The sequence below is a fragment of the Somniosus microcephalus genome, unplaced genomic scaffold, assembly GCF_052327205.1.
Source record: "Somniosus microcephalus isolate GS21.2 unplaced genomic scaffold, FLI_Smic_1.0 scaffold558, whole genome shotgun sequence".
In the NCBI taxonomy this organism is placed as follows: domain Eukaryota; kingdom Metazoa; phylum Chordata; class Chondrichthyes; order Squaliformes; family Somniosidae; genus Somniosus; species Somniosus microcephalus.
Genome location: NW_028225745.1, coordinates 46,119 through 62,965, shown reverse-complemented (window position 1 = coordinate 62,965; position 16,847 = coordinate 46,119). Strand labels below are relative to the sequence as shown.

Below are 16,847 nucleotides of genomic sequence, written 5' to 3'. Positions count from 1 at the left end.
ATTTACCTTTAGCAGGAATAATGATTTGCTTTACCCATGATGGAGGCATGTCAAAAATCTTTTCCACTTCCTTCTTGTCCTGAAACAGAGTTAGTGATGTGAAAGCACAATGGTTTTAATCCTTTTGCCTGCATTTCCAATTCTCTGTTTAGTTGGTGTCAATACTCTACACTGAGTTCTCCCATCGGTTCGGTGATAAGCTACACAGAACAGGAAGCCCAAAGTCCTGACTGATGCCAGTAGGGGTACTGCAAATGGCCTCAGTGTCCCTGGCTAGGGAGGGGAAAGAAGCAGCTAGATCTCCTATTTCTAATCCGAATCCAATGACTCCAACTAGGGTGGTTGAGGGGTGACCTAATTGAGGTGTTTTAAGATGATTAAAAGGAGTTGATAGGGTAGATAGAGAGAAACTATTTCCTCAGGTGGGGGGAGTCCAGAACAAAGTTGCATAACCTTAAAATTTGTGCTCGGCCATTCAGGGGTGATGTCAGGGAGCGCGTCTTCACACAAAGGGTAGTGGAAATCTGGATCAATCTCTCGCAAAAAGCTGTAGAGGCTGGGAGTCAATTGAAAATTTCAAAACGGAGTGATAGGTATTAAGGGTTACAGAACCAAGGCGGGTAGATGGAATTCAGATACAGAGCAGCCATGATCTAATTGAATAGCACAACAGGCTCTCCCTGTTCCTATGAAAGTTTGCGTGATTGGATGTCAGGTTGGGCTTTTTTATTCATTCTCTGGATGAGTGTTGCTGGCAATACCACATTTATTATCCATCCCTAGCTGGTCTGAGAAGGTGGTGGTGGGCCTTCTTATTGAACTGTTGCAGTCCATTCTTTGTAGTGCTTTGATACAACTGAGTGGCTTGCTGGGCCACCCCAGAGGGCAGTTAAGAATCAGCTATGTTGGTGTGGGACTGGAGGGATACATAGGTTAGACTGGGTAACGACAGCAGGTTTCCTTTCCTAAAGGACATTAGTGAACTAGTTGGATTTTTAAGTCAATCCAATAGTTTTGTGGTCACTTTTTTTTACTGATACCAGTTTTTTATTGCCAGATTTTGAAACACTGAATTCAAATTCTCAAACTTCCATGGTAGGATTTGCACTCACATCCTCTGGATTGCAACCGTACCCTGAAGCTCACAAATAAAGAATGGCTACTATGCCACTGGAGGGCATTATGGAACTGTATCACAACAGGAGTGAGTGGCTTCAAGAGAGCAGAGGGAGAGGGAAAGTCTTATAAAAAATAAAACCAAAGTGTGATCACCAACAGAACACAAGCTATCAGAAAACAGCAGCCAACTTATTTCAAGTTCTACCTACTGTATGTTGCATCAACTCAGAGAAAACATTTAATCAAATCAAATCAAATCAACTTTTATTGTCATTGTTAGTGCACAAGTGCAGTACAACGAAATGTAGGCTTGCGGCTCCCGAGAGTGTACATTTAGATTAAGACATTTAAACATTCAACATACATTTGGCTTGTAATACATTAACATAAACATAACCATAATAAAGTGCATTGGCAGATGTGCAGGCTTTAGAGTTTATTTGTGGAGTTCAGCAGGATGATAGCCCTGGGAAAGAAGCTGTTCCTAAATCTGGTCGTACGGGTGCGAATGCATCTGTAGCATCTCCCAGATGGCAGGAGGGCGAACAGACTGTGGCTGGGGTGGGTAGGGTCTTTGATGATGGACTGTGACCTCCGTAAACAGCGTTTCTGGTATATGTGCTCTATGGTCGGTAGCCGGGTGCCGGTAATGCGTTGGGCAGTTTTGACTACCCGCTGCAGGGCTTTCCGGTCATAGTAGCTACAGCTGCCATACCATACTGTGATACAGTTTGTCAGGATGCTCTCTATTGTGCAGCGGTAAAAGTTAGAGAGGATCAGGGGTGACAGGTTACATCCCTTCAGCCTCCTTAGGAAGTATAGGCGCTGCTGGACCTTCTTCACCAGAGAGGAGGTATTGAGGGACCAGGAGAGGTCTTCCGTGATGTGGACTCCGCGGAACAGACTGAATTGTTGCCTTGCCTTGCTGAGAGATCCTTAGGTCAATGCAACTACTCTGAGTGAATATTGTCAATCCAATGTACTTAGTTCGGGAGTTAGCCTCGGCTGAGTGGTAGCATTCCTGCTTCTGAGTTGGAAGATTTTGGGATCGGACTCCACTCCTGAGTCTGACACAGCTCTGTTCTGGTCTGTGAATACTGGGTTGACATCTAGCGGGACGCTCGTGTCCGATGGGAGAGGGGGTGACCCTCCCCCGTCACATCTAGCCGGTTCTCCTGGTAGGGAGTTGGGAGTCAGGCTCATGACCTGTTCACATAATGGAAACGACCCAGAGCATGATTTGCTAGGTGTGAAGCAGTGGAAGGAATGGGTTGCTTCATGTGCCGCTGGGCACGGAAAAGAAGAGAATGTACTTAGTTCAGAGAAAAGTAACAATTCACACTGTTGCATCCGTGTATAATAAGACACAGACTGCAGGAGAACGGTAACAACAGGTGTTTACTCAACGTGGCTCACAGTGGAACTGACTGTACAGATTAATACTCAGTGCTATAGAGAGGTGTGGTCACTGCTGGTACTACGGTATACATGAGCTGTAAAAAGTAGTTCCCCCCTTAAAAGGTGTATACATTACAATTCCTCCCCTTTTAGATTAACAGTACCATAACACTTATTTAACAATTAAATATCAAACTAATTACAATTAACACTTTTAACATGCAACATTAGCTGAAAATAGTCTATTTACATATTCAGTCTTTGGGGAGGCTTCCTGATCCTTTCTGGATAGCGCCTTTCCAGAGTGTCTTGCTCTTGGTGCGGAGGTGATTCTGGCCCCCTGTCGTCGGTTGGTTCATCAGCTTCCGATGCTACTGTTTCTGGGGTAGATGCGACCTGTACGTCGGGTTCATCACCAGGTACGTATGGGCGAGGCATGGGGTTGACTTGTTCCTGTGACTCTAGGATCTGGTCAGCATGGCGTCTCACGATGCTCTCCCCAACGTCCACTGTGTACATTAGTGGCCCCTGTCGTGTGCATATCGTTCCTGGCTGCCATTTTTCTGTTCGGTAGTCGTGGGCCAAGACTGGTTGCCCTACATTGAAGCTCCTTGTTGGCTTCTCATGGATGTGCTGGAATTGCTTACTCTCAACATCTCTTCGTACATTTGGTCTGAGCAAATCCAGGCGAGATCTTAACCTTCGGTTAAAGAACATCATGGTTGGGGCCTGGTTGGTGACTGCATGTGTCGCATTCCGGTAGGTGAACAGGAAATTGTCCACCTTGTGCTGCAGCGGAATGTTGTCATTGTACATAGCCTTTATTGCCTTCTTAAAGGTTTGTACGAACCGCTCAGCCAATCCATTTGTGGCTGGATGATACGGGGCGAATGTGTAATGCCTTACCCCATTCTTTTTCAAGAACCTCCGGGACTCTTCGGACACAAACTGTGGTCCGTTGTCGGAGCAAATCTGTTCTGGCAAGCCGTTCCTGGCAAAAATGGTCCGTAGGACTGCAATAGTTTTCTCCGTGGTGGTGGAGGACATTTTGATGACCTCAGGCCATTTCGAGTGCGCATCCACAGCTATTAAAAACATTGAGTCCATGAATGGACCAGCAAAATCAATATGCATCCGTTGCCATGGAGATGAGGGCCACTCCCATGGGTGTAGAGGAGCCTGTGGTGGTGCATTTTGGACTTTCTGGCATCCTGAGCAGCTCTTGGTCAGGTCCTCGATTTGTTTATTGATTTCCGGCCACCGCACATAAGCCCTGGCTAGGCTTTTCATTTTTACCCCTCCCAGATGACCCTCATGAAGCTCATTGAGCACTCTACCCCTTAACTTGGGTGGAATTACCACTCGGGATCCACGCATCAAGGTCCCCCGGCACACTGACAGCTGTTCTCTCCTTGTCGAGAATGCTGGCAACAGTGAGTCGCCATGTGCTGGCCATCCCTTCACCGTCAAATCATATACCCGAGACAGTGTCGGGTCATTTCGGGTTTCCTTTTCGATACAAGCGTTAGTTACCGGTAGGTATTCAACGATAGTCGAATGGAATATTTCGATAGGATCCACTGCTGGTGCTTCCTCTGCAGTAGGCAGTGGCAGGCGTGATAGCCCATCAGCATTTCCATGCTGTTTCGTGCCCTTATATTCAATCTCATAGTGGTGCGCCCCTAGAAAAAGTGACCATCTTTGTAGTCGTTGTGCAGTCATCACCGGAACGCCCTTCTTCGGATAAAAAATGGAGACAAGAGGCTGGTGATCAGTCAGCAAGGTGAATTTCTGCCCATGCAGATAGTGATTGAACTTTTTCACTCCCCACACTAGGCTGAGGGCCTCCCTGTCAATCTGGGCGTAGTTACGCACGGCTGAGGTTAGTGATCGCGACGCAAAGGCTATTGGCCTCTCTGAGCCGTCCGAGAATTTGTGCGACAGCACCGCTCCAATGCCGTAGGGTGACGCATCACATGCCAACCGAATTGGTAATGCTGGGTTGTAATGGGCCTATACCTCTTTCGACGTGATTAGTGTTTTGCTCTGCTGGAAAGCTCGACTACATTCGTCACTCCACTTCCATGGCACCCCAGTTTGCAGTAGGGTGTTCAGTGGGTGTAGTATTGTAGACAAATTTGGCAAGAACTTATGGTAGCAGTTTACCAGCCCGAGGAACGACCTCAGTTGTGACACATTTTCCGGTGCTGGAGCCTTGACTACTGCCTCAATCTTCTCTGGGGGCTTATGTAGCCCCTCTTTATCGATAACGTGGCCACAATACGAGATCTGTTTTCTAAAAAACTCGCATTTGGGGTGGTTAGCTCGGAGCCCATATTCCTGCAATCTAGTGAGCACCTGCTCCAGGTTGGCAAGGTGATCACTGTCATTTTCGCCCGTGACCAGGATGTCGTCCAAATAACACTGGGTCCCTGGGATCCCTTGCAGGACTTGTTCCATTGCCCTCTGCCAAATAGCCGGAGCTGATGCTACCCCGAATACCAGCCGGTTGTATTGGTAGAGACCTTTATGGGTGTTGCTTGTGAGGTATTTTTTTGATGCTTCTTCTACTTCCATTTGCAGATATGCCTGGGCCAGATCAATCTTAGTGAAGCGTTTCCCTCCAGATAGTGAGGCGAAAATATCTTCACTCCGCGGAAGTGGATATTGTACGGTGTGAAGGACCGGGTTCACTGTTACCTTAAAGTCCCCACGGAAGTGAACCTTCCTTGGTTCCCCAGGCGTGCTGCTCAATGACTTTTTCATCACAGGGACGATGGGTGTAGCCCACTCGCTCCAGTCTACCTTGGACAGTACACCTGAACATTCCAGACTCTCCAGCTCTGCTTCGACGGCTGGACGGATCGCATAAGGTACTGGCCTGGCCTTAAAAAATTTTGGACTTGCGTTTTCTTCAATTTTAATCATTGCTGTCATGCCTTTTAGTGTTCCAAGTCCTTGCTGGAACACTTCTTTCGCGTCAGTTAGGATCTTTGACAGTCGCCCAGGTGTGACGTCGTCATCCTTTTTGTCAGCCACAGTCAGTGCCTGTATGGAATGCCAATCCAGTTGTATTTTCCGGATCCATTCACGTCCCAGTAATGGTGGTCCTCCATCTTGCAATACATACAGGTCTAGTTTTGGTGTTTCCTTACCGTTATATATAACGGTCACCCTTATTTTTCCTTTGGGGTAGACTTTTTGCCCCGTGTACGTCTTCAAAATAATTTTTGTGTCTCTCAAGGGTATGTGTGAGAATAGCCGCTCATAGTCCCGTTGGTTTATGACTGTTAGGGCGGATCCGGTGTCCAATTCCATCTTTACCTGGACTCCTGCTATCTTGAGAGTGACCCAAATGGTTCGGTGATCCTCCGTTGTGATCACATTATGTAGTTTCAGACAACTCAGTTCCCTGCTTTCGGAGTCGTTATCACTCTTTTGTTCATCTGAACTATTCTCCGTTATCTTATGTACCTTCTTGTACTTTCCTTTGGTAGGTTTCTTATTGCTGGTTTTCTTTCCCGACCTGCAGACTCGTGCTATGTGTCCTACTTTTCCACACTGTCTGCACACTTTGTCTTTGAACCAGCAATCATTCTGGTCGTGTGTTGTTCTGCCGCAGCGATAGCACTTCTCTGTTCCATATGACATTTCGTTTGTGCCATATTCTTGCGGTCTCTGTTGTATCTCTGCAGTGCCCCGTGCTGCTGCTTCATATGATACCGCAATGCTGAAAGCCTTTTTCAGCGTAAGGTCCTTTTCAGATAAAAACCGTTTCTGGGTTCCTTCACTTTGAAGCCCACACACAAACTTGTCCCTTAAGGCATCTGCCAGTCCTGCTCCAAACTGGCAGTGTTGATAGTTTGCACAGTTCTGTCAAATAATCAGCATTGCTTTCATCCTTATGCTGGTTCCGTTTGTGAAACTGGAATCTTTCTGCTATCAGCAGCGGTGAGGGGTTTAAATGTCCCTGTAGTATCGTTACTATGTCTTCAAAACTCTTTTCCATTGGCTTCGTTGGGGTTACTAGATTTCGTAATAAACCATACGTCTTTGCACCCATTAAATTTAACAACACCGACGCTTTCTTGTCATCTGACACCTCATTTGCCTTGCAGTACCTTGCAGCACTGTTGCCTCACAGCGCCAGGGACCCGGGTTCGAATCCGGCCTCGGGTGACTGTCTGTGTGGAGTTTGCACATTCTCCCCGTGTTTGCGTGGGTTTCCTCCGGGTGCTCCGGTTTCCTCCCACAGTCCAAAGATGTGCGGGTTAGGTTGATTGGCTATGATAAATTGACCGTTAGTGTTAGGGGGATTAAATACGTGGGGTTACGGGGATAGGGTGGGATATGTGTTGGTGTAGGGGTTACGGGGATCAGGTGGGATATGCGTCGGTGCAGGCTTGATGGGCCGAAATGGCCTCTATCTGCACTGTGGGGTTTCTGTGATTCTGTGAGTACACCTCTATTCGTTCAACATATGTAGTCCAATCTTCGACTTCATTGTCAAATGCGGTGATAATGCCACTCTTCGGCATTTTGGGTGTGGTTTAAAATGGCGTCTCCCAATGGCTTAAAATGGCGTCTCCCGCGCTTTCCTTCCTACCTCGCTGCTGCCAACGCCGCTCCCGGCGGTTCTCGTGGCAATGGCAGCGTCCTGTAGGTTTCGCGCTCTTCTCCTGCGCTGCTGCCAACGCCACTCTCGGCGGTCCTCATGGGAATGGCAGCGCCTGGCGGGTTTCTGCGCGTCTCTCTCGCCCTCTCTTCGACGCTGCTCGGCCCCTGAACACCGGCTGCGCCCTGTGCGCTCTGCCCTCTCTCTCTCTCTCTCCCCCGTCGACGCTGCTCGGCCCTTTGCTGTGCTGCTCGGTCGGGCTCTAGCCCGCCGCTGTCCGGGAAGGGTCTGCGCACTACCTGTTGCCAGCCCGTTTCACTGGACCACCTCAACTGGAAAGCCAAGCCTGGCTCTCGACAGCCTCCCCCGCAATTCTCGAGTCTCTGCTGGATGACTGGGCGGTTGCCCGTGGTCGACGCCCGAGTCTCTGGCCTTGACCTCCAATCCACTGATCTCCAGGAACGAGTCCCCGGGAGGTGATGGAGTTGCAGGTAGGTTCGAACTTGCCTCGTCGCCAATGTTGCATCCGTGTATAATAAGACACAGACTGCAGGAGAACAGTAACAGGTGTTTACTCAACGTGGCTCACAGTGGAACTGACTCTACAGATTACTACTCAGTGCTATATATAGGTGTGGTCACTGCCGGTACTACAGTATACATGAGCTGTAAAAAGTAGTTCCCCCCTTAAAGGTATATACATTACACACACTGTCCACAGTATGTCCGTACCCACCGGGGCCTTTGTTTCAATTTTTTATTGTTTTTTCACAAATCTAAGATTTATCCTCACTTATTTTTGAAGTCTTCCTATCATACATAAGAACATAAGAAATAAGATCAGGAATAGGCCATACAGCCCCTCGAGCCTGCTCTGCTATTTAATAAGATCATGGCTGATCATCGACCTCAACTCCACTTTCCCGCCCGATCCCCATATCCTTTGATTCCCCACAGAGTCAATAAATCTATCTATCTATCTACCTAGAATATACTCAAAGACTCAACATTCACAGCCCTCTGGGGCAGAGAATTCCAAAGATTCACAACCCTCTGAGTGAAGAAATTCCTCCTCATCTCAGTCTTAAATGGCCAACCCCTTATCCTGAGACTATGCCCCCTAGTTCTAGACACTCCAGCCTGGGGAAACAACCTCTCAGCATCTACCCTGTCCATCCCCTTTAGAACCTTGTATGGTTCAATGAGATTACCTCTCATCCTTCTAAACTCCAGAGAGTGTAGGCCCATTCTACACAATCTCTCATCAGAGAACAGCCCTCTCATCCCAGGAATCAATCTAGTGAACCTTCGTTGCACCGCCTCCAAGGCAAGTATATCCTTCCTTAGATAAGGAGACCAAAACTGTGCCCAGTACTCCAGGTGTGGTCTCACCAAGGCCCTGTACAATTGTAACAAGACTTCCTTACTCTTCTACTCCAACCCCCTTGCAATAAAAGCCAACATGCCATTTGCCTTCCTTATTGCTTGCTGTACCTGGTTCTCTGTGGAGGTCAGGCAGGCAAATGTATTCCCAGGTCACTGCCAATGTCCATCTGCAGCTAGATGTTGGGCCGTTTTTTGAGCAAAGGTTCCTTTTCTCATTGACTAACCACCTCCTCAACCCCCTCCCCCCCACCCCACCCCACCCCCTGCACCCTCACCTCTCATAACAAGTGTGGTGAGTTTACGCATTTCTTCAGCTCTAACATTGAGACCATCCATTCAGCTGCCTGTGCCAATTCCTTCTCTTCCTCTCCCTCCTGTTCCTAACTTCCCCATAGTCTCCCACCCTCTCTAGTTCACCACATACATAAATGATTTGGATTCAAATTGCAAGTATGGTGTAAATATTGGCAGATGATACCAAATTGGGGGTTATAGCTAATAATATGGATGACTGCAGCAGAATACAGGAAGGCATAAACAGGCTTGCAGAGTGGGCGGATAAATGGCAAATTAAATTCAATATAGCAAAGTGTGAGGTGGTTAATTTTGGCTGGAGGAATAAGGAGGGCACTTATTCATTGGAATGTATGAAACTAAATGGGGTAGAGGAGCAAAGAGATTTGAAACTTTAGATACATAAATCACTAAAAGTAGCAACTCAAGTTGATAAGGCTGTAATAAGCACAAATAAAGCACTGGGGTTAATTTCTAGGAGAGTGGAATACAAAAGCAGGGAGGTGACGTTAAACTTACACCGAACCTTGGTTAGACCACACTTGGAGCACTGTGTGCAGTTATAGGCTCCGTACTACAAAAAGGATATTGAAGCATCCTTTTTGTGCGGCATCGGCAGCGGGTGGAGGCGGAGCTGAGCGGCAGAGCGACTACAAGAGGCCCCAGAGGCTCAGGTAGGCCCCAGTGCGGCATCGGCAGCGGGTGGAGGCGGAGCTGAGCGGCAGAGCGACTACAAGAGGCCCCAGAGGCTCAGGTAGGCCCCAGTGCGGCATCGGCAGCGGGTGGAGGCGGAGCTGAGCGGCAGAGCGACTACAAGAGGCCCCAGAGGCTCAGGTAGGCCCCAGTGCGGCATCGGCAGCGGGTGGAGGCGGAGCTGAGCGGCAGAGCGACTACAAGAGGCCCCAGAGGCTCAGGTAGGCCCCAGTGCGGCATCGGCAGCGGGTGGAGGCGGAGTCGGGACCAGCGGGGAGGAGCTCGGGAGAAAACCCGGCGACCAGCGAGGCCCGAGACCAGTCGGGAGCAGTGAGTCGGAGCCCGGTATAAAAACCGGAGAGAGGCGAGGCCCGAGACCACAGCTGGGGCAGTCGGGAGAGCAGGAGGCCAGTAACTGCTGGGGCAGTCGGGAGAGCAGGAGGCCAGTAACTGGTGAGTTTAAAAGCTCACCTTTCGCGGGCTTTTTCTTTCACAGCTGGTGCAGTCGGGAGAGCAGGAGGCCAGTAACTCTTATATAGGTGGAGCTGTTGCTAAACCCGAAACACTACAGTGTAGTGTCTCCCACCCTTCCACCTCCTCTAACCTTTTAGGGGTTAGGGGAAGTTGAAAAGGTAGGTTCAATTTATTTTATTTCAGGAGCCTAACCTTGGTGGAAAAGGTTCCAGGACAGGAGGCGGCAGTGAAAATACAACACCAGAAAACAGGTAGGTGACTGGTTGGTGAGTACTTTCACAAACTTATTCTAAGTAGAATTCAATAATTAAGCTAAATCGTAGTAAATAAAAGGGTATTGTAAGGGTTAAGTCATGGAAGGGCAGCTCGGACCCGTGTCATGCTTCTCCTGTGCCATGTGGGAAATCAGGGACACTGTCCCTGACAACTATGTGTGCAGGAAGTGTGTCCAGCTGCAGCTCCTAGCAGACCGCATGGCGGCGCTGGAGCTGCGAATGGACTCACTCTGGAGCATACGCGATGCTGAGGATGTTGTGGATAGCACATTCAGTGAGTTGGTCACACCGCAGGTAAAGGCTAGCTCAGACAGTAAATGGGTGACCAAAAGGCAGGGTAAAGGCAGGAAGGTAGTGCAGGAGTCACCTGTGGTCATCTCCCTCCAAAACAGGTTTACCGTTTTGGGTACTGTTGGGGGAGATGACTTATCAGGGGAAGGCACCAGCAGCCAGGTTCAGGGCACCATGACTGGCTCTGCTGCACAGAAGGGCGGGAAAAAGAGGGATAGGGCTATAGTGATAGGGGATTCAATTGTAAGGGGGATAGATAGGAGTTTCTGTGGCCGAGACCGAGACTCCAAGATGGTATGTTGCCTCCCTGGTGCAAGGGTCAAGGATGTCTCGGAGCGGGTGCAGAGCATTCTGAAGGGGGAGGGGGATCAGCCAGTTGTCGTGGTACATGTAGGTACCAACGATGTAGGTAAAAAGAGGGAGGAGGTCCTACAAGCTGAATTTAGGGAGTTAGGAGCTAAATTGAAAAGTAGGACCTCAAAGGTAGTAATCTCTGGATTGCTACCAGTGCCACGAGCTAATAAGTTTAGAGAGAGTAAGATAGATAAGCTAAATACGTGGCTTGAGCAGTGGTGCAAGGGAGAGGGATTTAAATTCTTGAGGCATTGGAACCAGTTCTTGGGGAGGAGTGACCTGTACCAAGGGGACGGTCTACACCTGAACTGTGAGGGAGCTGATGTCCTCGGGGTAATATTTTCTAGGGCGGTTCGGGAGGATTTAAACTAATTTGGCAGGGGGATGGGAACCTAGGTAGTGGAAAAGAGGGAAGTCATATGAAGTCAGAAATAGATGGTAGAAAGGTGAGAAGCAATAAGCAAAGGAGAGAAACACAAAGGGCCAAACTAATTCATAATGAGAGTGTGAAAAAAGCAAGCCTGAAGGCTTTGTATCTTAATGCTAGAAGCATTAGGAACAAGGTGGATGAATTAGTTGTGGAAATAGAGGTAAACAAGTATGATTTGATTGGGATTACAGAAACGTGGCTGCAGGGTGGGCAAGGCTGAGAACTTAACATCCAGGGATATACAATATTTAGGAAGGATCGGCAAAAAGGTAGGGGAGGTGGGGTAGCATTGCTGGTAAAGGAGGGGATTAATGCAATGGAAAGGAAGGATATTAACTCGGATGAAACGGAATCTGTATGGGTAGAAATGAGAAATAGCAAGGGGAGGAAAACGTTAGTGGGTGTGATATATAGGCCTCCAAATAGTAATATGGAGGTGAGGGAAGGCATAAAAAGGGAAATTAGAGAAGCGTGCGATAAGAGCACAGCTGTCATCATGGGTGACTTTAATTTACATATTGATTGGAATACCCAAATTAGTAAAAATTCTGAGGAGGAGGAATTCCTGGAATGTTTTCGGGACGGTTATCTGGACCAATATGTCGAGGAGCCGACTCGAGATCAGGCCATTTTAGACTGGGTATTGTGCAATGAGAAGGGACTTATCAGCAATCTTCTTGTACGAGGCCCCTTGGGTCAGAGCGATCATAATATGATCGAGCTCTCAGTCGAGATGGAGAGTGAGGAAATTGAATCAGAGACTAAGGTCCAGAACTTAAATAAAGGGAATTACGAGGGTATGAGACGGGAATTGGGTAAGATTGATTGGGTGGTGTTTCTGGGGGGATTGACAGTGGATAGACAATGGCAAGCATTCAAAGATAGAATGGAAGAATTCCAGAACATGTTTATACCGGTTTGGCATAAAAATAAACCTAAAAAGGTGACTCAACCGTGGATAACGAGGGAAATTAGGGACAGCATAAAATCAAAAAAAAGGGCATATCAACTGGCAAAAAAAAGCACCAGACCGGAAGATTGGGGGCAGTACAGGATACAGCAAAAGAGGACAAAGGGATTAATCAGGAAGGGGAAAATAGAATACGAAAGTAAACTTGCAGCAAACATAAAGACAGACTGCAAAAGCTTTTATCGGTATATCAGGAGGAAAAGACTGGTAAAATCCCAAGTCGGTCCCTTGCAGTCCGATTCGGGAGAATATATAATGGAGAATAAGGAAATGGCAGACCAATTAAACTCATACTTTGGTTCTGTATTCACAAAGGAGGACACAAATAACCTCCCAGGAATATCGACAAACATAGGGACTAATGAGAGGGAGGAGCTGACAGAAATTAGTATCTCTAGGGATATGGTGTTGGGTAAGTTGAGGGGACTGAAGGCCGACAAATCCCCGGGGCCTGATAAACTACATCCTAGGGTACTTAAGGAGGTGGCCCTGGAGATAGCAGATGCTCTAAGGATCATCTTCCGGAACTCCATTGACTCGGGAACAGTACCCGTGGATTGGAGGGTAGCTAATGTTACCCCAATATTTAAAAAGGGGGGTAGAGAGAAAGCAGGGAATTATAGACCAGTAAGCCTTACATCGGTTGTGGGCAAAATGCTAGAGTCCATTATTAAGGATAAAATAGCGGAGCACTTGACAAATGGGGAAAGGATCGGACAGAGTCAACATGGATTTACAAAGGGTAAATCGTGTTTGATTAATCTGCTGGAATTTTTTGAGGAAGTAACTGGTAAAATAGATGGGGGAGAGCCAGTGGATGTGGTGTACCTTGACTTCCAGAAAGCCTTCGATAAGGTTCCACACAAAAGATTATCATGCAAAATTAAGGCTCATGGGATTGGGGGCAAAGTATTAACGTGGATAGAGAACTGGCTGGCGGATAGAAAACAGAGAGTTGGAATAAACGGCTCGTTTTCGGAGTGGCAGGCAGTGACCAGCGGGGTGCCGCAAGGATCTGTCCTGGGACCCCAGCTGTTCACAATATATATAAATGATCTGGATCAGGGAATTGGATGCAATATTTCCAAATTCGCTGACGACACTAAACTAGGAGGAGGGGTGGGCTCTGATGAGGATGTCAGGAGGCTACAGTGCGATTTGGACAGGTTGGGGGAATGGGCGGATACGTGGCAGATGCACTATAATGTGGATAAATGCGAGGTTATCCACTTTGGGGGTAAAAACAGGAGGGTGGATTATTATCTAAATGGCAATAGATTGGGAGATGGGGAAGTGCAGAGGGACCTGGGTGTTCTTGTGCACCAGTCACTGAAGGAGAGCATGCAGGTGCAACAGGTGATTAAGAAGGCAAATGGTATGTTGGCCTTCATATCAAGGGGGTTCGAGTATAGGAATAGGGATACCTTACTACAGCTGTACAAGGTGCTGGTGAGACCGCATCTGGAGTATTGTGTACAGTTTTGGTCGCCCCATCTGCGGAAGGATGTTCTTGCCATGGAAAGAGTGCAGCGGCGATTCACCAGGCTGATACCTGGAATGGCGGGAATGACCTACGAGGAGAGATTGAATAGTTTGGGCTTGTACTTACTGGAGTTTAGAAGATTGAGAGGGGATCTCATCGAAACATATAAAATTATGGCAGGCCTGGACAGGCTGAATTCAGAGAGAATGTTTCCAATGGCAGGGGAGCACAGAACCAGGGGCCACAGTCTAAAAATAGCGGGCAAATCATTTAAAACAGAGATGAGGAAGAATTTCTTCACTCAAAGAGTGGTGAGCCTGTGGAATTCCCTGCCACAGAGGGCTGTGAAGGCTAATTCAATAAATATTTTCAAGAGAGAATTGGATATATTTCTGAAGGCTAAGGGGATTAAGGGTTACGGAGAAAAGGCGGGGACGGGGTACTGAACTGGTAAGATCAGCTATGATCTCAGACGAAGATCAGCCATGATCTCATTGAATGGCGGAGCAGGCTCGAAGGGCCGAATGGCCTACTCCTGTTCCTATCTCTATGTTTCTATGAAGCACTGGAGAAAGTACAGAAAAGATTTACAAGGATGTTACCAGAACTGAGAGGATGCAACCATTAGGAAAGATTGAGCGGGTTGGGACTCTTTTCTCTGGAGAAGAGAAGGACATGGAGAAACTGTTCCCACTTGTGGGGGAGTCCAGAACAAGGGGGCATAAACATAAGATAGCCACGAACAGATCAGATAAATAATTTAGGAGGGATTCTTTTTACAGAGAGTGGTGAGAATGTGATATTTGCTGCTGCATGAAGTGGTTGAAGTAGATAGATTAAACATTTATGGGGAGGATTGATGCTTACATGAGGAAGAAGGGAATAAAGAGATGTGGGGGTAGGGTGGGAAGGGGTATTTTGAGTGGGAGGGGGCTCGTGTGGAGTATAAACGCTGGCATAGACGAGTTGGGCCGAATGGCCTATTTCTGTACTGTATATTCTATGTAAATCTTCTATGAGACCCACTTACTGCCCCCTTGATCCCCATTCCACTCAACTTGTGACCACTCAACCACCTCTCCTGGCCCCTATGCTAACTGACATTGTTAATGGCTTCCTTTTCACACACACCGTCCCTCCCCCTCCTCAAAGACCCACCTTCGACCTCTCCATCCTCTTCAACCATCGCCATATCGCTAACCTCCCTCTCCTCTCTAAGATCCTCGAATGTGTCAACGGCACCCAGCTCCATATCCATCTCTCCCCAAAAACTCCCCGTTCAAATCCCGTCAGTTAGCCTTTCTTCCCTGTTCATGTACCAAGACTACCATGGCACAAGTCACAAATGAGGTCCTCTGTGACTATGACCTATTCTCCATCCTTGCCCACCTCAACCTCTGCAGTTATTGACACAGTTGACCATGCCATCCTCCTCCAGTGGCTTTCCTCTGCCGTCCAGCTCTATGAGAGCACTGCCTTTGCCTGGTTCCGCTCCTACCTGTCTGAACGAAACCAGCCTGTAGATGTTCAGTGAGAACAGGATCTGACTCCAGAGCCAAACAACCTGCTAATCACTAATATAATAGCAAAATACTGTGGATGCTGGAAATCGGAAATAAAAACAGAAAATGCTGGAAACACTCAGCAGGTCAGGCAGCATCGAGGAGAGAGAAACAGTTAACATTTCGCGTTGGGGACCCTTCGTCAGAACTGGAAAAGGTTAGAGAAGAGAGATTTTTAAGCAGGGGACGGGAGGAGAGGAGGAAAGAACAAAGGGAAGGTGTCTTGGCAGATACCTGATCAAACCTCTCCACCTCGCTTGTATTTATATAGCGCCTTTAACGTAAAAAAAAGTCCCAAGGCGCTTCACAGGAGCGGTATCAAATAAAATTTGACACCGAACCACAAAAGGAGATATTAGCACAGATGGTCAAAGAGGGAGGTTTTAAGGAGTGTCTAAAAGGAGGAAAGAGAGGTAGCGAGGTGGAGAGGTTTAGGGAGGGAATTCCAGAGTTTTGGGCCTTGGCAGCTGATGGCACGGCCACCAATGATGGAGTGATTAAAACCGGGGATGCTCAAGAGGGCAGAACTGGTGGAGTGCAGAGATCTCGGGGGGTTGTAGAGCTGGAGGAGATACGTGAAGAATGGCCGTTTGGGCGAGGTACTGGTGTGTAGTTGCCACCATGGAACTGAATCCTGTTAGTCAACACCGTCAGAAGATCAGTGATGGGGAGATCGTACTCCTCATCTAGGTTAAAGGCGTTGTAAAATCTAATTAAATAATTCTATCTAATATGCGATTATCAATCAGATCTCACATCATCTTCAGCCTCGTCTATTAAGTAATCATATGAATCAGGGACGACAATTTGGGGATTCTCAGAGTCAGGCAGCATGTACTCCCATTTCACAGGGTCACCAAGGTCAAAGATTATATCCTGGAAAAAGAAAGCACAACACCATCACTTATTGCTTACATTAAAAAGTAACATTCATCGGGACTTTCTTCGGGGCCTCTCCAGCTCCGCTGCTATAACTATGGCACAAGTTCGGGAGAAGCCCCGTTTACACACATAAATGGGGTGTCTGTCAAAATTACAGCAGAGAGAGGCCCTGAAGAATTTCCCGGACATTATGCGTTTGATACAGGGGCTGGTATATTGCACCCATTCCTTTTAATAGGTTGGAAAATCGCGGGCTGAGGGGCACGGAGGTGGGAAATCCGGATGATAGGGTACAAAAAACATTAAAAGTAAATTTAGCAACACACATCCTAAATAAAAGCAGGAAATTCACAGTAGGTTGGTCAGCATCTGATTCAAGCAGGACATCATGAGAACTGCTGGGCTCCACCCAGATTCCAGCATTCATAGTTTCTCTTTACTATCTCTCTTAAATGGTATCCTGCCTGCCTGAAACACTGGCCCCGAGATCCCTCGAAGGTTCGAAAGGCCTCCCACAGTAATGTTGGCGGGAAACCGGCAGAACCCCGAAGTGTCAAGCTAGGTAGCTGGGGGGGAGGGGACCGAATCGGAAATTCCCACTCCTGAGGTTCACTGGAGATG

At 47.7% G+C, this 16,847-nt stretch overlaps 1 protein-coding gene across 2 annotated transcripts in view; it reads right to left on the bottom strand.

Annotated features, from left to right (window-relative positions):
* Positions 1-16,847, bottom strand: part of drc7 (dynein regulatory complex subunit 7) — a 166,415-nt gene that overhangs the window by 109,952 nt on the left and 39,616 nt on the right. For both annotated transcript variants that reach the window (XM_085980801.1, XM_085980799.1), the window contains exons 3-4: positions 16,101-16,220; positions 7-79 (exon numbers count right to left, since the gene is read on the bottom strand). In XM_085980801.1, the coding sequence (XP_085836927.1) occupies positions 7-79; positions 16,101-16,220 (193 nt within the window). The remainder of the gene's footprint in view (positions 1-6; positions 80-16,100; positions 16,221-16,847) is intronic.